Genomic DNA, 22,963 nt, shown 5'->3' on the forward strand with positions numbered 1-22,963 from the left:
CTGCTCTCCTTCCTTCATGAAACCAAGAAGTATGGCCTGCGCTCCATCCTGCGTCTCCTGACTCTCTCTGTGAGCTCTTCCAGCCTCCATGTTAGACGCCTGATGTGATTGTCCATGATTAATATCACCATCATGCAGACCATGAACACGGTGGCCTCCCCGCTCTCCATGTTAGCTTCTTGGTGGTGTTTTTTCTTCTCTCCTTACTTTTACCGGGTTTTGTTTTGTTCTGTTTTGTTGTTGAATGTGGCGCTAAAGTAACACGTCGCTGTCGCAGACGGCTGCGCAGCATCAGTCCCGACCTGGTCCGACTCATGTGGGAATGCAAACTGAAACAGTTCCGCTGGGGAAGGACAGCTATCAGAACTGCTCTGTCCGAATGCGGCTCATCTTCATGTTAAAAGATTCCCAGCCCCAGCCAGATTCAGTGGCACTGGAAAGCATTTTTCCAGAACAAAACAACCAAAAAAGGAAAAGCAGAACATAACATGGAGGGATTCAAGAGCTTACAATCTCAGGAGAAAAAGAGCAATAAGATCCGTATATGCCTTTCTAGTTCCACCACTCCTCGCCGGATCCTTTGTCTTACTTATCTGAAATCCTAGTCTGTATTCCTCGTCTTCTATGTCTGAATTTCCTGTCCTACGCCCCTGGTTCATGGTTTTCCTCGTCGGTCCTGTCCCGCAAGTATTCGTCCTGGTTTTGTTATTTTCTTTGTTTTATGTTCAGTGTAGTTTTTTCAGTCTTGCTGCGCCTTTTGTTTATATTTTGAAAATAAATCTGTTTAACTTCACTTTTTGGCTCTGCACCTGGGTCCTCCCTTAACGCATCATGACAGTGTGGTCTTGTGAGCAGAAAAGCATCTTAAAACGTGGACATCCCACATTACAACTACTGATTACAAGTACTGCCAAAGAAAACTGGTGCTTATTAAAAAGACAAAGGTGATTGCACCAAATACAGTGGCTTGCAAAAGTATTCACACCACTTGAACTTAATGTATGTTGGCATTTAGGCCAAAAAGTTCAATTTTGGTCTCATCTGAGCAGAGCACCTTCTTCCACATGTTTGCTGTGTCCCCCACATGGCTTCTGGCAAACTGCAAACAGGACTTCTTCTGGTTTTTTAACAATGGTTTTCTTTCATGCCACTCTTCCATGAAGCCCAATAGTTGTCCTGAGGACAGATTCCCGCACCTGAGCTGTGGATCTCTGTTCTTCCAGAGAGTTCTGTTCTCTGTTCTTCTCTGTTCTTTGCAGCTCAGCTTTGTGATCATTTCCACAGAAATAATCTGTTTGAAGAGTTTCAGTCAGGATTCAGAGTGCATCATAGCACAGAAACAGCACTGCTGAAAGTTACCAATGATCTCCTCTTAGCCTCTGATAGCGGACTTGTGTCTGTGCTTGTCCTGTTGGATCTCAGTGCTGCATTTGATACGGTCGATCACAGTATCTTATTACACAGACTTGAACATGTTATTGGGATTAAAGGAACTGCATTAGGCTGGTTTAAGTCATATTTATCTGATAGATTTCAGTTTGTTCTTGTAAATGAAGAATCTTCCTCACACACCAGAGTAAGTCATGGAGTACCTCAGGGTTCTGTGCTTGGACCGATTCTTTTCACTTTATACATGCTTCCATTAGGTAACATTATTAGACAGCATGGCATAAATTTCCATTGCTATGCTGATGATACTCAGCTGTACTTATCTATAAAACCAGATGAACCCAATAGGTTGGTCAGACTACAAGCATGTCTTAAAGACATAAAGACCTGGATGACTCAGAACTGTCTGCTTCTAAATTCAGACAAAACTGAAGTCGTTATCTTTGGACCTGAGCGTTTCAGGGAGAAATTGTCTAGCTATATAGTTACTCTAGATGGTATTTCCTTGGCTTCTAGTTCTACAGTGAGGAACCTTGGAGTTATTTTTGACCAGAACTTATCATTTGACTCGCATATAAAACAGGTTTCTAGGACTGCCTTCTTTCATCTTCGTAATATTGTTAAAATCAGGAACATCCTGTCTCAGAGTGATGCAGAAAAACTAGTCCATGCATTTGTTACTTCAGGATTGGACTACTGTAATTCTTTATTATTGGGCTGTCCCACATATTCTCTGAAAAGCCTCCAGCTGATCCAAAATGCTGCAGCCAGAGTTCTGATGAGAACTAACAGCAGAGATCATATTTCTCCAGTTTTAGCTTCTCTTCATTGGCTCCCTGTTAAATTCAGAATAGAATTTAAGATTCTTCTCCTTACATATAAAACTCTTAATGACCGAGCTCCATCATATCTTAAAGATCTCATTGTAAGATATTTTCCTAACAGAGCACTTCGTTCCCAAACTGCAGGTTTACTTGAGGTTCCCAGAGTTTCTAAAAGTAGAATGGGAGGCAGAGCCTTCAGTTATCAGGCCCCTCTGTGGAACCAGCTGCCAGTTTGGGAGGCAGAGCCTTCAGTTTTCAGGCCCCTCTGTGGAACCAGCTGCCAGTTTGGGAGGCAGAGCCTTCAGTTATCAGGCCCCTCTCTGTAGAACCAGCTGCCAGTTTGGGAGGCAGAGCCTTCAGTTATCAGGCCCCTCTTTGTGGAATAAGCTGCCAGTTTGGGAGGCAGAGCCTTCAGTTATCAGGCCCCTCTGTGGAACCAGCTGCCAGTTTGGGAGGCAGAGCCTTCAGTTATCAGGCCCCTCTTTGTGGAATAAGCTGCCAGTAAATGTCCGGGAAGCAGACACCCTTTCCACTTTTAAGACCAGGCTTAAAACTTTCCTTTTTTATAAAGCTTATAGTTAGGGATGGCTCAGGTGATCCTGAAACATCCCATAGTTAAGCTGCTATAGGCCCAGCCTGCTGGGGGGCCTCATCTGTCACACCTTTCCTCACTTTACTCTCTTTATGTATATGTGATATTATTGTGGTCATTAACTCGTGTTTCCCTGTTCCAACAGATATCCTTTGAATGGTGTTACAGTGCCCCCCTCCCCCCCCCCCCCCCCCCCCCCCCCCTTTCTGTCTTCTCAAACCCCAGCTGGTCGAGGCGGATGGCCACCCTTCCTGAGTCTGGTTCTGCCAGAGGTTTCTTCCTGTTAAAAGGGAGTCGTTTCTCTCCACAGTCGCCTCAGGCACGCTCAGGCCGGGAGATTGGACCGAAAAAGAAAAAGTTTTCAGTGCAATCTGTTGGTTTTCTTAGCTAGGAAACTGTTTTTGAATTGGCTCTATATGAACGAATTGGATTATTTTATGAATAATTATGATTACAATGAATTGAATTCCAATTGGCTTGAATTGGACTTTATTATCTAAGTGCCTTGAGATGACATTTGTTGTATTTGGCGCTATATAAATAAAAATGAATTGAATTGAATTGAATTCCAGAGCCCCCAGGGGCCTCTTGGCTGCATCTCCTTGCTCGGCCTGTAAGTCTAGGTGGACGGTGGTGTCTGGTAGGTTTGCAGTTGTGCTTTACTCTTTCCATTTCCGGATGATGGATTGAACAGGGCTCCGTGAGATGTTCAAAGCTTGGGAAATCTTTTTATAGCCTAACCCTGAATTAAACTCAACAACTTTATCCCTGACCTGCCTGGTGCGTTCCTTGAGCTGTTTGCTCCCCGATATTCTCTTAACAAACCTCTGAGGCCGTCCCAGAACAGCTGTATTTGTACTGAGATTAGATTACACACAGGTGGACTCTATTTAGTCATTAGGTCAACATTCGTTCGTTCAGCAATCATCAGGCAACTTCTGAAGGAAGCTGGTTGCACTCAGAGACACATGGGGCTGAATACTTTTGCACACCGCACTTCTCAGTTTTTTATCTGTAAAAAACATTTAAAATCATGTATAAATTCCTTTGTACTTCACAATTGTGTGCCACCTTGTGTTGGTCTTTCACATAAAATTCCAATAAAATATATCTATGTTTGTGGCCGTAACGTGACAAAATTTGAAAAGTTCAAAGGGTGTGAATACTTTTGCAAGCCACTGTAGTTTTGTGAAACATTGAGATGTTGAGAACTTTTCAGCTTTATCTAGATAATGTAAATGTTTATACTGTTCATTCATTGATCTACAAGCAAGGTATATCAACTATGAATCTAATTTACCTTACTATATCCCAGTGCAGTAGCATCTTTCCTGATGCCAAACCATCTGGCTGGATCCACAGGCTCCTTATACAGTGAAGAGTTCATCATCTCCTCTGGTAACAGGTTCGTATTGTTTGTGAGAGGCTGTAAAAGAAAAGCGAAATGAAGAAATTCATGATTGTGACCCGTGTGCGACCTGTGTACGACCCGTGTGAGATAACAATTTTAGTGCATTCAGAATCCAGTGGAAATGAAAGCACTGATGCTTACAGGATGTTATCGAATCAGGAAGTATTTGTAAAATCGGTGCCTGCTGGTGAATGTGAATGCTGACTGAGCACACACTATTTTAGACTTATTGCTTTGTCTGATAACAGAAATATATGTGAATGACAACAACTTTACAGGGAATGCAGTCACATTAACATACAGCATACAGCAGAGGTAACTTTTAGCTACATTGTCCAACCCTGGCACAGATGTACTTCATTCCAAAAAATTGAAATCAAGCTATGTAAAGTGAACTTATTTGGGATGGGAAATAAGAATAAAAAATTGACTGCTGCAAACAGGTTTCTGACTGTATTGAAGATTCATTAGTGTTCCTCACTTGTAAAAATCATCTGCTAAATTACTACATCCATCCATTTTCTATACCCTCTTAATCCAATTTAGGGTTGCGGGGGGCTGCAGCCTATCCCAGCTGTCATTGGGAGAGAGGCAGGGTACACCCTGGACAGGTCACCAGTCCATCACAGGACCACACAGAGACACCAGTTAACCTAACATGCATGTTTTTTAACGATTAACGAGAACATGCAGACTCCTCAATGACTACATGCAAATCACAAATAACCCCTTTTAACTGCAAGTTATGATTTTATATGTCTAAATACATTTGATCAAATGAATCGCTTGGAAATGAGTCTCTTAAAAGTTCAAAAATATCTGCTCCAGGGTGTTAGCAAAATAGCTGCTGAGGGATGAGATTTTGGTGTCTTACCCTGCTACAGTTCCGGGAGTACTCATCGGGGTTGACAACACTGAGTTGGTACAGCATCTTACAGACGATGATAACGCACACCCAGACAGTCGACAGGCAAGAGGCCATAGGTCTGAAGCGACAATAGGGCATAGCCAGAGACCACAACACCACCAGGACCAGATTCATTACAGATGGCTGCAGAAACATAAAGAAAAGGAACAACTTTTAAATCAGAATGCAAAAATATGAACAAAGGTGTGAGGTCATTTGTTCATGCAGTTCAGGAATGTCCTCTAAACCAGAGCCCACTTTCATTGTTTCTGTTGATTTCTTAGGTAGACGCTTTTATCCAAAGCGACTTCCACTGGTAGGGTAAGGGGGTTAGGCAATCTTACCATTACACTATCCAGCCCCCCTATTGAACAAAGATGTGACCATGTTGATCTTTTTACCTTCAAACATGACTAAGGCAAGCTGCAAAGTTCTCTTAAGGAGCACAGCGGAACCAGTACACACAGCACTTTCAAATCAGGGGACTTCAGGTTAAACCATGATGCAACAGTTTATTCACCTCCCTGCTTTCAGTCCTTCCCTCTTTTCTCTGGGTTTATTCTCCGTGTACACGTCATGACAACTTAGTGAGGCAAAACAGTTTCCTGGTTTGGAGCACTAACTAAAACTATTTGGTTACAGGTAAAAAAAGATCAAATACATGTTTTTAACAATCCTATTATTATGTCACAGCACTCCTTTTAGCAGGATGCCAAGGTGATGTGTCAACACGAGTTTTCAAAATGCCCATAATTATTTGAATGATAGAAGTTGCATTTTTTATAATTGCTGCATGAACAAGTGACCTGTACAATCAACCTTTGTTGGAGGACACATATATGTACACTGCATCTCATTCATCTCAGAGCTTAGCAGCAAAAACGAGTTGTACAACAAGAAAAACAGAAATTGATGGCTGTGTGGTGTTTCATTCATTCTCTGCTGCTATGGTTACCCTGCTATTACCTCTTCAAGTGCAACCCACACAGTAAAAAAGGCCACCATCTTGAGGATGTGAAGTTCCAAAAGCCTCCAGAGAAACACTTGAATTCTGGAAAGAACGTTGGAGAACCTCGTGGACAAGACCAGCAGCCTGTCCATCACTAGACCCCATTTACTGGGCATCAACTCCACTGAAGAAGAGAATGAATGGGTTAATGAAAAGAGCAAATGGGCTGGGGGAGACAGGAAAAACACACACTCATGAACAAAAATCATACACGCTTTCAAAAATATTTGCAATGTTGAGTGTACTCAAAAATACTCAAAAAAGAGTCAATGTGGTGATTATTCATTTTATAAGTCTTAAGGACTAAGGCCTAGATTTAGAGTTCTGCAGGCCCACAGACTCTCAGACCTGCTGATAATCAGGAGGATAGAGTTCTGCAGGCCCACAGACTCTCAGACCTGCTGATAATCAGGAGGATAGAGTTCTGCAGACCCACAGACTCTCAGACCTGCTGATAATCAGGAGGATAGGGTTCTGCAGGCCCACAGACTCTCAGACCTGCTGATAATCAGGAGGATAGAGTTCTGCAGACCCACAGACTCTCAGACCTGCTGATAATCAGGAGGATAGAGTTCTGCAGGCCCACAGACTCTCAGACCTGCTGATAATCAGGAGGATAGAGTTCTGCAGGCCCACAGACTCTCAGACCTGCTGATAATCAGGAGGATAGAGTTCTGCAGGCCCACAGACTCTCAGACCTGCAGATAATCAGGAGGATAGAGTTCTGCAGGCCCACAGACTCTCAGACCTGCTGATAATCAGGAGGATAGAGTTCTGCAGGCCCACAGACTCTCAGACCTGCTGATAATCAGGAGGATAGAGTTCTGCAGGCCCACAGACTCTCAGACCTGCTGATAATCAGGAGGATAGAGTTCTGCAGGCCCACAGACTCTCAGACCTGCAGATAATCAGGAGGATAGAGTTCTGCAGGCCCACAGACTCTCAGACCTGCTGATAATCAGGAGGATAGAGTTCTGCAGACCCACAGACTCTCAGACCTGCTGATAATCAGGAGGATAGAGTTCTGCAGGCCCACAGACTCTCAGACCTGCTGATAATCAGGAGGATAGAGTTCTGCAGGCCCACAGACTCTCAGACCTGCTGATAATCAGGAGGATAGAGTTCTGCAGGCCCACAGACTCTCAGACCTGCAGATAATCAGGAGGATAGAGTTCTGCAGGCCCACAGACTCTCAGACCTGCTGATAATCAGGAGGATAGAGTTCTGCAGGCCCACAGACTCTCAGACCTGCAGATAATCAGGAGGATAGAGTTCTGCAGGCCCACAGACACTCAGACCTGCTGATAATCAGGAGGATAGAGTTCTGCAGGCCCACAGACTCTCAGACCTGCAGATAATCAGGAGGATAGAGTTCTGCAGTCCCACAGACACTCAGACCTGCTGATAATCAGGATAGAGTTCTGCAGGCCCACAGACTCTCAGACCTGCTGATAATCAGGAGGATAGAGTTCTGCAGTCCCACAGACACTCAGACCTGCTGATAATCAGGAGGATAGAGTTCTGCAGGCCCACAGACTCTCAGACCTGCAGATAATCAGGAGGATAGAGTTCTACAGGCCCACAGACTCTCAGACCTGCTGATAATCAGGAGGATAGAGTTCTCCAGGCCCACAGACTCTCAGACCTGCTGATAATCAGGAGGATAGAGTTCTGCAGACCCACAGACTCTCAGACCTGCAGATAATCAGGAGGATAGAGTTCTGCAGGCCCACAGACTCTCAGACCTGCTGATAATCAGGAGGATAGAGTTCTGCAGACCCACAGACTCTCAGACCTGCAGATAATCAGGAGGATAGAGTTCTGCAGGCCCACAGACTCTCAGACCTGCTGATAATCAGGAGGATAGAGTTCTGCAGGCCCACAGACTCTCAGACCTGCAGATAATCAGGAGGATAGAGTTCTGCAGGCCCACAGACTCTCAGACCTGCTGATAATCAGGAGGATAGAGTTCTGCAGGCCCACAGACACTCAGACCTGCTGATAATCAGGAGGATAGAGTTCTCCAGGCCCACAGACTCTCAGACCTGCTGATAATCAGGAGGATAGAGTTCTGCAGGCCCACAGACTCTCAGACCTGCAGATAATCAGGAGGATAGAGTTCTGCAGGCCCACAGACTCTCAGACCTGCAGATAATCAGGAGGATAGAGTTCTGCAGGCCCACAGACTCTCAGACCTGCAGATAATCAGGAGGATAGAGTTCTGCAGGCCCACAGACTCTCAGACCTGCTGATAATCAGGAGGATAGAGTTCTGCAGGCCCACAGACTCTCAGACCTGCTGATAATCAGGAGGATAGAGTTCTGCAGTCCCACAGACTCTCAGACCTGCAGATAATCAGGAGGATAGAGTTCTGCAGGCCCACAGACTCTCAGACCTGCTGATAATCAGGAGGATAGAGTTCTGCAGGCCCACAGACACTCAGACCTGCTGATAATCAGGAGGATAGAGTTCTGCAGGCCCACAGACTCTCAGACCTGCAGATAATCAGGAGGATAGAGTTCTGCAGGCCCACAGACTCTCAGACCTGCTGATAATCAGGATAGAGTTCTGCAGGCCCACAGACTCTCAGACCTGCTGATAATCAGGAGGATAGAGTTCTGCAGGCCCACAGACACTCAGACCTGCAGATAATCAGGAGGATAGAGTTCTGCAGGCCCACAGACACTCAGACCTGCAGATAATCAGGAGGATAGAGTTCTGCAGGCCCACAGACTCTCAGACCTGCTGATAATCAGGAGGATAGAGTTCTGCAGACCCACAGACTCTCAGACCTGCTGATAATCAGGAGGATAGAGTTCTGCAGGCCCACAGACTCTCAGACCTGCTGATAATCAGGAGGATAGAGTTCTGCAGGCCCACAGACTCTCAGACCTGCAGATAATCAGGAGGATAGAGTTCTGCAGGCCCACAGACTCTCAGACCTGCTGATAATCAGGAGGATAGAGTTCTGCAGGCCCACAGACTCTCAGACCTGCTGATAATCAGGAGGATAGAGTTCTGCAGACCCACAGACTCTAAGACCTGCTGATAATCAGGAGGATAGAGTTCTGCAGGCCCACAGACTCTCAGACCTGCAGATAATCAGGAGGATAGAGTTCTGCAGGCCCACAGACACTCAGACCTGCAGATAATCAGGAGGATAGAGTTCTGCAGGCCCACAGACTCTCAGACCTGCAGATAATCAGGAGGATAGAGTTCTGCAGGCCCACAGACTCTCAGACCTGCAGATAATCAGGAGGATAGAGTTCTGCAGGCCCACAGACTCTCAGACCTGCAGATAATCAGGAGGATAGAGTTCTGCAGGCCCACAGACTCTCAGACCTGCTGATAATCAGGAGGATAGAGTTCTGCAGACCCACAGACACTCAGACCTGCAGATAATCAGGAGGATAGAGTTCTCCAGGCCCACAGACTCTCAGACCTGCAGATAATCAGGAGGATAGAGTTCTGCAGGCCCACAGACTCTCAGACCTGCAGATAATCAGGAGGATAGAGTTCTGCAGGCCCACAGACACTCAGATCTGCAGATAATCAGGAGGATAGAGTTCTGCAGGCCCACAGACTCTCAGACCTGCAGATAATCAGGAGGATAGAGTTCTGCAGGCCCACAGACTCTCAGATCTGCAGATAATCAGGAGGATAGAGTTCTGCAGGCCCACAGACACTCAGACCTGCTGATAATCAGGAGGATAGAGTTCTGCAGGCCCACAGACTCTCAGACCTGCTGATAATCAGGAGGATAGAGTTCTGCAGGCCCACAGACTCTCAGACCTGCTGATAATCAGGAGGATAGAGTTCTGCAGGCCCACAGACTCTCAGACCTGCTGATAATCAGGAGGATAGAGTTCTGCAGGCCCACAGACACTCAGACCTGCAGATAATCAGGAGGATAGAGTTCTGCAGGCCCACAGACTCTCAGACCTGCTGATAATCAGGAGGATAGAGTTCTGCAGGCCCACAGACTCTCAGACCTGCTGATAATCAGGAGGATAGAGTTCTGCAGGCCCACAGACTCTCAGACCTGCTGATAATCAGGAGGATAGAGTTCTGCAGTCCCACAGACTCTCAGACCTGCAGATAATCAGGAGGATAGAGTTCTGCAGGCCCACAGACTCTCAGACCTGCTGATAATCAGGAGGATAGAGTTCTGCAGGCCCACAGACACTCAGACCTGCTGATAATCAGGAGGATAGAGTTCTGCAGGCCCACAGACTCTCAGACCTGCAGATAATCAGGAGGATAGAGTTCTGCAGGCCCACAGACTCTCAGACCTGCTGATAATCAGGATAGAGTTCTGCAGGCCCACAGACTCTCAGACCTGCTGATAATCAGGAGGATAGAGTTCTGCAGGCCCACAGACACTCAGACCTGCAGATAATCAGGAGGATAGAGTTCTGCAGGCCCACAGACACTCAGACCTGCAGATAATCAGGAGGATAGAGTTCTGCAGGCCCACAGACTCTCAGACCTGCTGATAATCAGGAGGATAGAGTTCTGCAGACCCACAGACTCTCAGACCTGCTGATAATCAGGAGGATAGAGTTCTGCAGGCCCACAGACTCTCAGACCTGCTGATAATCAGGAGGATAGAGTTCTGCAGGCCCACAGACTCTCAGACCTGCAGATAATCAGGAGGATAGAGTTCTGCAGGCCCACAGACTCTCAGACCTGCTGATAATCAGGAGGATAGAGTTCTGCAGGCCCACAGACTCTCAGACCTGCTGATAATCAGGAGGATAGAGTTCTGCAGACCCACAGACTCTCAGACCTGCTGATAATCAGGAGGATAGAGTTCTGCAGGCCCACAGACTCTCAGACCTGCAGATAATCAGGAGGATAGAGTTCTGCAGGCCCACAGACTCTCAGACCTGCAGATAATCAGGAGGATAGAGTTCTGCAGGCCCACAGACTCTCAGACCTGCAGATAATCAGGAGGATAGAGTTCTGCAGGCCCACAGACTCTCAGACCTGCTGATAATCAGGAGGATAGAGTTCTGCAGACCCACAGACACTCAGACCTGCAGATAATCAGGAGGATAGAGTTCTCCAGGCCCACAGACTCTCAGACCTGCAGATAATCAGGAGGATAGAGTTCTGCAGGCCCACAGACTCTCAGACCTGCAGATAATCAGGAGGATAGAGTTCTGCAGGCCCACAGACACTCAGATCTGCAGATAATCAGGAGGATAGAGTTCTGCAGGCCCACAGACTCTCAGACCTGCAGATAATCAGGAGGATAGAGTTCTGCAGGCCCACAGACTCTCAGATCTGCAGATAATCAGGAGGATAGAGTTCTGCAGGCCCACAGACACTCAGACCTGCTGATAATCAGGAGGATAGAGTTCTGCAGGCCCACAGACTCTCAGACCTGCTGATAATCAGGAGGATAGAGTTCTGCAGGCCCACAGACTCTCAGACCTGCTGATAATCAGGAGGATAGAGTTCTGCAGGCCCACAGACTCTCAGACCTGCTGATAATCAGGAGGATAGAGTTCTGCAGGCCCACAGACACTCAGACCTGCAGATAATCAGGAGGATAGAGTTCTGCAGGCCCACAGACTCTCAGACCTGCTGATAATCAGGAGGATAGAGTTCTGCAGGCCCACAGACTCTCAGACCTGCAGATAATCAGGAGGATAGAGTTCTACAGGCCCACAGACTCTCAGACCTGCTGATAATCAGGAGGATAGAGTTCTGCAGGCCCACAGACTCTCAGACCTGCTGATAATCAGGAGGATAGTTATAGCGTGTTTATTGTTAGAACACGCACAAACCTGATTACCTTCTCACCTTCTCAGGTAAATGATTTACTCTGACTAATTTCACTTCCATCAAACTATCATTGGCATTAGCTATTGATTAGAAATGTTTTATAATGACTTCACTTTTATTCCACCATAGTTGTACACACTGTAATGCATAGTGAGTAATAGTTATGTATCCCCCAATGGCTTCACATTATAGTGGAATAATATGACTTCTGTATGGCCTTTTCAAATTAAATCCAACACGAAAGGAATTGCTGGAAATGCACACCAAGATGAAGTCACAGAGACAGGGAGGTGTGAGTGGGCCACAGAACTCCCCCCTCCTGTATTTGCTGTTCGAGGTAAGCCTATTAAATTTCCATTTACATAATGAGATCATACAGTAATACACAAAAACAGTATTAGTATATCTACAGATATCCCGTGGATCCCAGAACACAAGAACTTTTATGCAGTGTTGTTTGGACTGCCATCAGCCTCCATGACAGGTAAGTCAGAAAATGGACCATAATCACTATTAAGATCTCCCTACGTATGTCATATTTTGAAATTCATTACTTGTAGAACACTGTGCACACACATTTATGAACTGGAGGATTGTCAGCTCCCTCCATTATTAGAGCTCCGTCTGTTGGCTCTGCTTCAGAATCTGCAGGAGTAGGTTCAGTGGATCCTGGCAGTAAAGCAACCAACATCTCCTGTTTTTTGTACTTTTAAACAGCATCTGCTTTAAGTCTTCTTTAAGAATTAGCACCAGTGAGCTCTTTCAATGAGCTAAACATATGAAATGCATCCAGGGAGAAGTGGCGAGAATATAGCATAGGGAACTTTAGGAAGATTTCTTTCGCACTCCTTTCAGATTTTCTTATCAGGAAGAAAGCTGTAAAAACTAACTGAAGCATTTTCAGGACTGTTGCCTGCCAAGAAAAACTAACTGTATCCACTAATCCAAGATTGTTGGGACTTAACCTAACATGGGAAGCTTAAAGGGGATCAACTTACTTTTTAGTGTCAAAATAAGGGTTTTACAGCAGGTGCAAATGTGAGTAAATCTGGGCCTTGGTGTGGACTCATACATGCCTCTTACACAGACCAGCCACAACACTAAAGGCACTGATGGGAAATGTTAGTAACTCTGCACATCTTGTTTCAGTGCAATGTCCTGGCACTGTTACTTTGACACATTTTTCTCTCTTTTTTTTTTTACCTTCGTCTTCAGTTTCCTCATCTGCATTTGTCACCAGGTTTTCCCCCTCAGCATTCAGCATCACATTACTAGAGCTAACTCCCTCGGTTTGTTCACGGTTCTTCTTTCTGTAGGCAGATTAATTCATTATTACTTGTAAAATGTCCAGGCAACATGTGATGATGGAGAACAGCATATCAAAAAGCAGACAGGAGAATATATCTGTAGATGTAGGAGAAATGTTTCATTGGACATCATGCAGAAACATTCAACACGCTGAGATGGAATATATATCTTAGTTTCATAAAGTCTGCAGTAAAATAAAAAAACTGTTTTTGCTAGGTTATTTTTTCTCTGGTTTGAGGTTGTAGAATGAATGGTATAAATGTGGGTAAATGGATGAATGAGAAACACACTTTTAAAAAACAGAGTCAAGATTAAAAAGGTTCCACAGAAGTGCAGATCATTTACCACTGGTTGGATATTTTAAGTGGTTCTCAACATTTTCATTCAGCAATACACTTTTCTATGGTTGTAAAGATATAAAAAGACTTTGATATCTCACAAGGACTCTTTTTAAACTAAACCCTGCAAAAATGTCCTACTTCTATTTGAAATATATCAGAAAATCAATATCACTAACATTTTGTAAAGATGCGCACACAGTGCCTTACACAAGCATGAATCCACCTCGGCTTTTTGTTTTGTTTGGGTTTTTTTCTTTAGAACCTGCAATTCAAATGGACATTCTTTTAGATTTCATGTAACTGACTGCTGACACTAAACTGTCCAAACTGTGGAAGATGGTTCGCTTGTCAGATGGTTAGAACCCAGCACTTCTCATCTGCCTGAGAACACTGTTCCCCCAGTAAAGCAAGGTGGTGGCAGCATCATGCTGTGGCTGTGTTTTCCATCAGCAGGGACTTGATGATGGATGGCAAATCCTTTAGGAAAACCTGAGAGCTGAGACTGTGATGGAGGTTTACCTCTCAGCAGGACAGTGCTGCCAAAACAATACTCGGGTAGTTTAAAGTAGTTTAACATTTAAATGTGTTAGAAAAGTGAAGTCAAAGCTCCGACCTTAGTCTGAGAGAAAATCTGTGGTATGACTTGCTATATAATTTGTCTATGGGAAGGCAACAATGTTATGTGCAATAGCAACATTTAGCAACCCACATAAAAACCAATCAACTATAGTAAAACGTAAAGTAAAAAGCTTTTAAGATTACACGTTGTATTACCTGTGAGTTGGAGTAACATGATCCAGGTCGGTGATTTTCATGAAGGGCTTGTGGAAGTAGTGCAGCTGCAGAATACAGGCGAGCAGGAAGAAGCCTGGGATCAGAATACTAGTGAAGAGTTCAGACAGAGCAAATGTCTCCAGACCGATAGCTGCCAGCCTAAGGATCACAGGTGAGGAGCAATTACACTTTCATTCATTCAATTTTTGAGATGCGTTTCTTAACAACTTAATTCCTTATTTCAATTACCATACATTAAAACGGAATTGGCAGATAAACTGCATATACTGCTTGCAGACAGGTTGATATAAAACTATACATTTTAGACTAAGGAAAATAAGGACTAAAGTATTAATAAGGCTTTTGGTAAAGCACATACTGGCCATCTGTGAAACCAGTTAAGTTTTTCCAGTATCCAGGGAAGTCTTCAAACTGGTACGTGTAGATGGAGATCAGCACCAGCATGGTGTAGGCCACAACAAGCCACCAGAAGAGCTTTAACAGGTGTCTCCAAAGAGAATAGTACACCTGAGGAATATGAACAAGCCACTTAATAGAAGATATAATAGGAAACAAAAAACAGAAATGACTGGAAGTACAGATGTGCGAACAGCTACAACACTTAGGGGATGTACCTGAATTAAGGTATAGAAATTGTGATGACCTATCATCTCATGATTAAAAAGGTAAGGCCTTGTCCACACATGCCAAAAATAATATCTTTGCATGAACCATTTCTTTTGCTCTGCTGGACTTCTCATAATGCACCTTAAAACTGTCATGTCATTAACTTGTAAATGGTAAATGGTTAATGGACTGGACTTGTGGAGCGCTTTTCTAGTCACCACTGTGACTTATTGTGCTTATTGTCCCCTTTTCCTGTCCTCTCAGCCCCCAAACGGGAGATCTCCCTCTCCACTGTTGCCCACCTGTCCATGCAAACTAAGGCCGGGGGATTGAGTCAAACTAAAGATTAAATGTAGTCTAAACTTGGATGTTATTTAATGATCAGGGTCTCTATATGGTGACACTGTTTCTTGTTTGAATATCTATGCTCCACCAATATGTCCTCCTGCCTTCCACACCAAAGTATTTTCCCTGTTTTCTGATTGGATTGTTGCATCCTCGGTTAGTGTGGGCGATTTTAACTGCTGTCTCAACCCCCGCCTAGATAAATCCCACACTGGGACGAGTTCTAGTGCTAATGTTAGTTCTAGTCAGTCACTTCTAGGCTTCTGTAAAGGTTTTAATGTCGTAGATACCTGGAGGGCCCTCCACCCTACAGACAAACAATATTCATTCTATTCTAAGGTACATAAATCCTCCATGAGGATTGATTTTTTTTTTCACTCGTAGCCATGCCCTTTCAAAACTGTTCTCATGCTCAATTGGTTATGTTGTTATATCAGACCACGCCCCATTGTTTTTGGTTATGTCCAGTAAAGAACAGCGTCCTCCACCGCAATGGCGTTTTAAAAACCGCCTGCTTAAAAACCCAGATTTGATCAAATATTTACTGAGGAGTTGATACCCCAGAAGTATCTCCTAATGTGCTTTGGGAGACTGTTAAAGCTGTGACTAGGGGCATTACAATATCTTTTTCTGCCCATCTCAAGCGTAAGAAGGAGTCAGAGCGGCAGAATTTGAAACAACAATTAAAGAAGCTCCAGAGAGAATTTGATAGCAACCCTTCTAGTGATCTGAGATCTCAAATTGATACCACAACAGCAGCTCTGGATACACTGTGTTTCTCGCTAAACACAGAAGGTATGAGTTTGGGAATAAGTCCAGTAAATACTTGGCAAACTTGGTTAAGACCAGATCTGACTCACAAGCTATTTCTGCAATAAAATATGAGACAGGTAAAATAGTCCAGTATAGTATGGACATCAATAGATGCTTTCAAGGGTTTTATGAATCTTTATATAATCTGAATCTGAGCCTCAGTCTGAGACCCTGATGCAAAACTTTCTGCCAACCATCACTCTACCTCAGGCGTCTCAGTCCCACAAAGATTTGTTAAACAGCTCCATCTCACGCGGTGAAGTCATTGCTGCTATTAATGAGCTGCAAAATAACAAGGCCCCGGGCCCCGATGGCCTGACTCCTGAGTTTTTTAAAACTTTTCAGACCCTCTGCTTAAAATGTTATCCAACTCGTTTCACTCTGGCCACCTCCCAAATACTATGATGCATACCAACGTTTCGCTGATTCTGAAGAAGGGCAGACCACCGGAGGATTGCTCCTCATACAGACCAATCGCTTTGCTTGATGTAGATAGAAAACGTATCGCAAAAATCTTAGCTAGAAGATTAGAGCATGTCCTCCCAGACCTTATTTCTATGGACCAAACTGGTTTTATTCAAGGACGTAAGTCAGTAACTTCAAACTGTTTTTGCATATCGGTAAAGGCTAAAAGCTGTTTATGTGTGGACAAGGCCTAACACAAATAAATGGAGGCTGAGAGTCTCTTAATCACAACATGCTCAGGTTCCAGTCCCTTCTGTGGCTCTTTACTGCATACCATCCCCTCATCTACCAGCTTCTCTGTCCTCTCTCCACTGTCAATGGCCACTACAGCCCACAAAATCCTAAAAGAAGACAGGTTTTTCTTAGAATACAGCCTGAGATAGAGGTCACTATGTTTGTTCCTACCTGGTAGAGACATAGGCAGAGCAGGAACAGCAGCATGTAGATAATCTTGTATGCAACAAGTTTTCCAGAAAAGGAGACTACAATGAACATCCCTCCACACACATAGATCCAGTATTTGGCATAGCAGCTCATCACCATGCCTCCCAGCACCTTGAGGACTGAGTCACCACCATCCCCATCTTCTAAGAGGGGGAAAGAGGTTAGAGGGAAAGAAAAGGAGGGAGATGCAGATGGTAACATTGGGTTAAAACAATCTGTAATATTGGTAAGAAGGAATGTAGGAGAAAAGTCACCCAATACACAGCAAATATGTAGAAATATATATGTTTGTGTACAAATCAGTCAATTTACCTCAAAAGCAGGATTAGAAAGTGCACAGTCTATATTTTGAAGGAACATTATTTGTGTGTAGAGCAACTCTTTTTGATGTAAGAATGCATTTGTTTGATTGTTTACATAGTTGGTGACAACTGGTTTCCAATGAGGTCAATAACTTCATCATTTTCACAAACATTTAATATAACCTGTACAGTCTCGTGCACTGTGGACGCTCTGGGTGGAAGAAAACTACCCAGAGTTTTCTGTAATTCAGATGACTGAGGTTCAGTTCCAAGTTAAATCTATTACAGTTAAGAAAAATGTTCACAGTATTCTGCTGGTGGAAACTACAGCCTTTTCAAGTAAGTTGGGCACATGTCATTTGCTTTGCTTTGTTTAATGTGTGTGCTTTTGCTCTACTGGATCTGACTGTGTTTGAGCTGTGAGATCTCTTTCCTAGCCATTGATTTATATCATCAGTAATGTTGACATAACCAAAACAGATACCTGGGAAAATAATTTGGGTGAGTGGAAACTTAACAGAGTGCTACTGAAAATGTATTATTTACTTCCTGTAAAATATTCTTCTAATAATCCCCCATCACATTATTGTCCGTTATAGTGTTGACCAATGATGGGTACATTTTGAAAATATTCTGCCAAACACAAAGACAAGTATTGGGGAGACACAGTGCAACTAAAATAATTATATCTACACACAGAAAGAGAGGAAGCGACCGACCTATGGACGGACGGACAGACAGATGCCCCTGTCTGCTTCAGTGGAGCTGAATTGGTTCACAGGATCCTGGAATTCATATTTCAGAAAATAACTCGCAAGCAAGAGATGTGCAGAGAAAGGCCAAACAGGGCCAGAACTTTACAGAACTTAATCCATTTTCCGTCTGCCAAGCATCAGTGATATTGGCGAGATGTCTGCACAGAGCCCAGAAGATACAAAGACAAAACCCACCCCAGCGCACTCTGTTCATTCCGCTGTCGTCTGGAATACAATACAAATATACCTACCGTTGTACGAGCAGATTCAGAGAATTTTCTTCCTGAAAGCTGTGGCCCTATTTGTTTCTAACATGACAATTTCTTAACTGTAATCATAAAATATGTTCATGTATGTAACATAAAGAGGACTGCATCTTTAATTCCTTTATACAATCACTTTCTGAATAACTATCAGTGAATTAATCTTGAATTTGAAGGTTTGTTTCCTCAGCCTAACCAGTTGCTAGTGTACGTTCAGGAAGCAGACACCCTTAAAACTTTCCTTTTTGATAAAGCTTATAGTTAGGGATGGCTCAGGTGACCCTGAAACATCCCATAGTTCTGCTGCTATAGGCCCAGCCTGCTGGGGGAGCTCCCATGATGCACCTCTCCTCCCTCTGCTCTGTTTCCTCTCCATGTACAGTGCACAGTGAAAATGAGTACACCCCTGTTGAAAAGTAACATTTTGAACAATATTTTAATACACACACAAGTTATTCCCAAAACGTGCATAGAGTAAGTTTAATCTGGTGTCATCAGATCACAGGACATGGTTCCAGCAATCCATATCCTTAGTTTGTTTGTCTCTGATGAGACAATGATAAACAAATTTGCTTTCGATGGTGTCAAGCATGTGTGGTGGTAAAAAGTGATTTGTACAAAGAAAAGTGCCCCATGCTTAAAGTCAAGCATAGTAGTGGGAGTGACATGGTTTGGGGCTGTATGGATGCCATCAACAGTAGGAAGCTGAATTTCACCAAAAGAAACATGCTTGTCAACATGTACTGTGACTACTGAAGCAGATCATGATACTCTCCATAGGATTTCAGTCAAATCTCACACACGTCTCTTTTAGCCTGGTGCAGACTCAAAATGTAAAATTTCAATGTAAGGCAAGGATGAAACGCACAACGATGACCTCCCTTTTAATGCCTTTTCATTTCATGACATTTCGGGCCAACACGGCCCATTCTCAGGGAGTTTAACATAGGGGTGTACTCACTTTTGCACCAGCATAATTTCACAAAAATGGACAAATAGGTCATTTAAGTTATATTATTGACCTTTCTTTTCTGTTGTAAGCTCAACAGATGTTGTATTAAACTTGCTCTATGCACGTTTTGGGAATAACTTGTGTGTGTATTAAAATATTGTTCAAAATGTTACTTTTCAACAGGGGTGTACTCATTTTCACTGTGCACTGTACATGTGACATCATTGTTGTCATTAACTTGTGTTTCTCTCTCTCAGCAGGTATCTGGCCTGGTGTTACGGTGTTTGTTGTCCCCTCTTTCCTGTCCTCTCAGCCCCCAGCTGGTCCAGGCAGATGGCCGCCCTTCCTGGTTCTGGTTCTGATGGAGGTTTCTTCCTGTTCAAAGGGAGTTTTTTCTCTCCACAGTCGCTTCGTGCACGCTCAGGACGGGGGGAATGGATCAAAGTTAAGTTTTCTTACTGTCTGTCGGTTTCCTTCTAATTTTGAATCAGCAATCAGGAGGCAAGTGGTTGGATCCCAAGGACTTTTTCTGCTATGAACACTGATACTGTCCAAAACCAGTCCTAATGTAACCCAGAACGTCATTTTCTTGGTAAAGGCTGAGGTGTTAACTGAAGTTATGTTGAGGTTAAAAAAGAACAAGTAATGGATTAGGGAAGGACATAGGATTGACATTAGGCTGTACAGTGAATGGAAGTCAATGCAATAACCTAATGAGTATATCTGTATACTGTGTGTGTGCAATTTAAACTAAAATCTCAGGTAATTTTGGTTATTTGGGTACTCAGGGTAACATAATCCTGATGCCATTGTGTCTCTAAACCATTCAGAAATAGGTGTCCCAAAGTCGGGGTGGAGGAAAATGCTTCCCCAAAGATAACTTAAGCGAGTGTGTGTGTGTGTGTGTGTGTGTGTGTGTGTGTGTGTGTGTGTGTGTGTGTGTGTGTGTGCGTGCGTGTGCGTGCGCGTGTGTGTGTCTGCGTGTGTGTGTGTGTGTGCGTGTGCGTGCCTGCGTGTGTGCGTGCGTGTGCGTGCGTGTCTGCGTGTGTGTGTGCGTGCGTGTCTGCGTGTGTGTGTGTGCGTGTGTGTGTGCGTGTGTGCGTGCGTGCGTGCGTGTCTGCGTGTGTGTGTGCGTGCGTGTCTGCGTGTGTGTGTGTGCGTGTCTGCGTGTGTGTGTGTGTGCGCGTGTGTGTGTGTGTGCGTGTGTGCGTGCGTGTGCGTGCGTGTCTGCGTGTGTGTGTGTGCGTGTCTGCGTGTGTGTGTGTCTGCGTGTGTGTGTGTGTGTGCGTGCGTGTGTGTGTGTGCGTGTCTGCGTGTGTGTGTGTGCGCGTGCGCGTGTGTGTGTCTGCGTGTGTGCGTGCGTGCGTGTGTGTGTGTGTGTGTGTGTGTGTGTGCGTGTGACTGATGACCTGTTGTAGTGACTTCTTGAAGTGGTGTGGCCATTTTAATCTTCCTCCTGAAGTTTTCCTTCACAGACTGACGTACCAACAGCCAAAACGTTAAGACAAACAAAAGCTGGAGAGAAAAAGATCAAATAAAAGTATGACTGGACTAAAATGGAAAGTAACGATTTTGTTCACTGTTTTTCTGAAAAGTTGACAATCTTAATACTTGTAATGAATATTTCGTTGTCTCTGTTTTTCAAAGACACTTGATATAAAACACGACACAATTCAGAATTTACCTAATTAATTGAATTGAATGAAAATAGATTGTAATGACTTCATTTCAGTTGGAAATGACTTGATTAATTCCAAAAATGAATATTATTTTGCATCATGAATTCATCATTAATCATAAAAAGTTCATTGTGTAGAATCATTGTTGCTTGCAGGAATTACTTCCTGTATTGCTCTTTGTTGCAGTGGAGGCAAAGGAGCCTCTCATTGAACACATAATCGTTTGACCACTATCTTATGTAGAGGGTAAATAGTATTTTCCATTATGAGTATGAATTTGTGCAGCATTCTTCTTTGTACAATCAGCTCCAGAGCAGTCCCCAGCACAGAGCCAGCCTTCTTTATCAGTGTTCAGTTTCTTTGAGTCTCTGGCTCTGATGCTGCTGCCCCAGCAGATGCTGCAAATAGATTGTACTCTCCACCACAAACTTCTAGAAAATATGCAGCATCTTTGTGCAGACACTGAAGGACCTAAGATTCCTCATGAAGTCTGTTATGTCCCTTCTTGTAAACAAAGTGAAGACAAACAGTGAGAGTAGAGTCACCTGTGCTGCTCTGAGACACAATCATTCAGTCTCACAAACTGTGCTGTTTGGCAGGTAGTCGATGATCCAGGTGGTTGTGGAGGCATCCACCTGGATTTTCTGCTGCTTCTTACATAACAGTGCAGGCTGAGAACTCACAGAAAGAGCACTGGATAAAAAAGCATATGATCCTCAGTGTTGCCTGCTTTGTTCAGATGAAAGTGGGCGCGCAGAAGAAGGTAGATGATGGCATCTTTAACACCAACCCAAGGATAAGCAAAGCGTGGTGGGTCCAGAAGGATTTTCATTGCCTACTGAGGTGAGTCAATAACAGCATCTCCAGGAATTTCATGATGGGAGATTTTAGGGCAACAGGTGTAGTCACTGAGGGCAGATGAATGAGATGTTTTAGGTACTAGAACAAGGCAAAATGTCTCCCACAGCACTAAAACTCAGGCTTAGGTTGAAGAGATGCCGTAGAATCCCATATAGCTGATCCACACAGCCCTCAGGACCCTGGGGCTAACACCATCTGGACCTGCAGCCTTCCTCTGGTTAGTCTCTCCAGCTGCCTCTTCACCTGAGTGCTGGTGACACACAGAATGGAGTGGGAGGGGAGGGGGTCTCTGTGTCCTGATGTGGAGGGGACATGTTCGTGAAGTTGTGTTAGGCTTCGTGTTCACCGTTCTTGCCCTTGCACATCGTGTTGCGCACAGAAACTGATGTCACAAACTGGCGCACCGTGCGCTTTGGTGTTGAACAGGAAGAACCACAGGGAAGAGTGTGCGAGCAGGACCATTACTACCGGCATCTGAACAACCAATCAAAACCAAGAAGGTATTACTATTGTTAATGTTACAAAAACTTGAAAGCAGCTTAAAAGTAAAACAGGAAACTTGAAAAGTTTGTAGTCAGGTTGGTTTAAGCATATTGTACTTCCTGTATGACATCTTCTGAACCTATTGTGATGGTGTCAGGTTCATATTGTCTCAGTAAAGCCACCTACAGTTAAGGAGGAAAACTGCAGTGAGTCCAGTGTTCCTGAAGCATCAGTATAAACAGTTTGGGTACTTTGTTGACATCAAAATTTGCTCACCGGTGACCGATGGAGTGAACATAACCACAGCTTTAATCCATGACTGAGCTGCAGGTTTTTGAAGTATGACGGGGAGAATGTGGGTACAGGTGGGGTGTGAGTTCTGGGAAGCAGGAGGCAGGGATGGAAAATACTGAGTGTTGTTCTGGACTGAACTTTCTGAAAAAAATGAATTGGCTCTGTCCATACTTTCATCAGATTGATCCTTGCTCTGAAGCTTCACTCTGTGATCTTTTTCATCCCTGACCACACATCACTCATGTTTGTCTCAAGAAGTTTGTTTTTCTTCTTTTTTCTGTGTGCCTACTTGCTGTCTCTTGTCTATTTTCTCAGTTCTTTCTATATTCTCC

General features: G+C 44.1%; 1 protein-coding gene across 3 annotated transcripts in view; it reads right to left on the reverse strand.

Annotated features, from left to right (window-relative positions):
* The window catches only part of piezo1 (piezo type mechanosensitive ion channel component 1 (Er blood group)), a 146,516-nt gene that overhangs the window by 45,505 nt on the left and 78,048 nt on the right, over positions 1 to 22,963 (reverse strand). For 2 of the 3 annotated variants that reach the window (XM_075482335.1, XM_075482351.1), the window contains exons 13-20: positions 20,724 to 20,829; positions 17,004 to 17,185; positions 14,728 to 14,876; positions 14,349 to 14,507; positions 13,129 to 13,235; positions 6,090 to 6,256; positions 5,091 to 5,267; positions 4,106 to 4,231 (exon numbers count right to left, since the gene is read on the reverse strand). In XM_075482335.1, coding sequence (XP_075338450.1) covers positions 4,106 to 4,231; positions 5,091 to 5,267; positions 6,090 to 6,256; positions 13,129 to 13,235; positions 14,349 to 14,507; positions 14,728 to 14,876; positions 17,004 to 17,185; positions 20,724 to 20,829 — 1,173 coding nt within the window. The remainder of the gene's footprint in view (positions 1 to 4,105; positions 4,232 to 5,090; positions 5,268 to 6,089; positions 6,257 to 13,128; positions 13,236 to 14,348; positions 14,508 to 14,727; positions 14,877 to 17,003; positions 17,186 to 20,723; positions 20,830 to 22,963) is intronic. The other variant, XM_075482342.1, reaches the window with a different exon arrangement.

The sequence above is a fragment of the Odontesthes bonariensis genome, chromosome 2, assembly GCF_027942865.1.
Source record: "Odontesthes bonariensis isolate fOdoBon6 chromosome 2, fOdoBon6.hap1, whole genome shotgun sequence".
NCBI lineage: Eukaryota > Metazoa > Chordata > Actinopteri > Atheriniformes > Atherinopsidae > Odontesthes > Odontesthes bonariensis.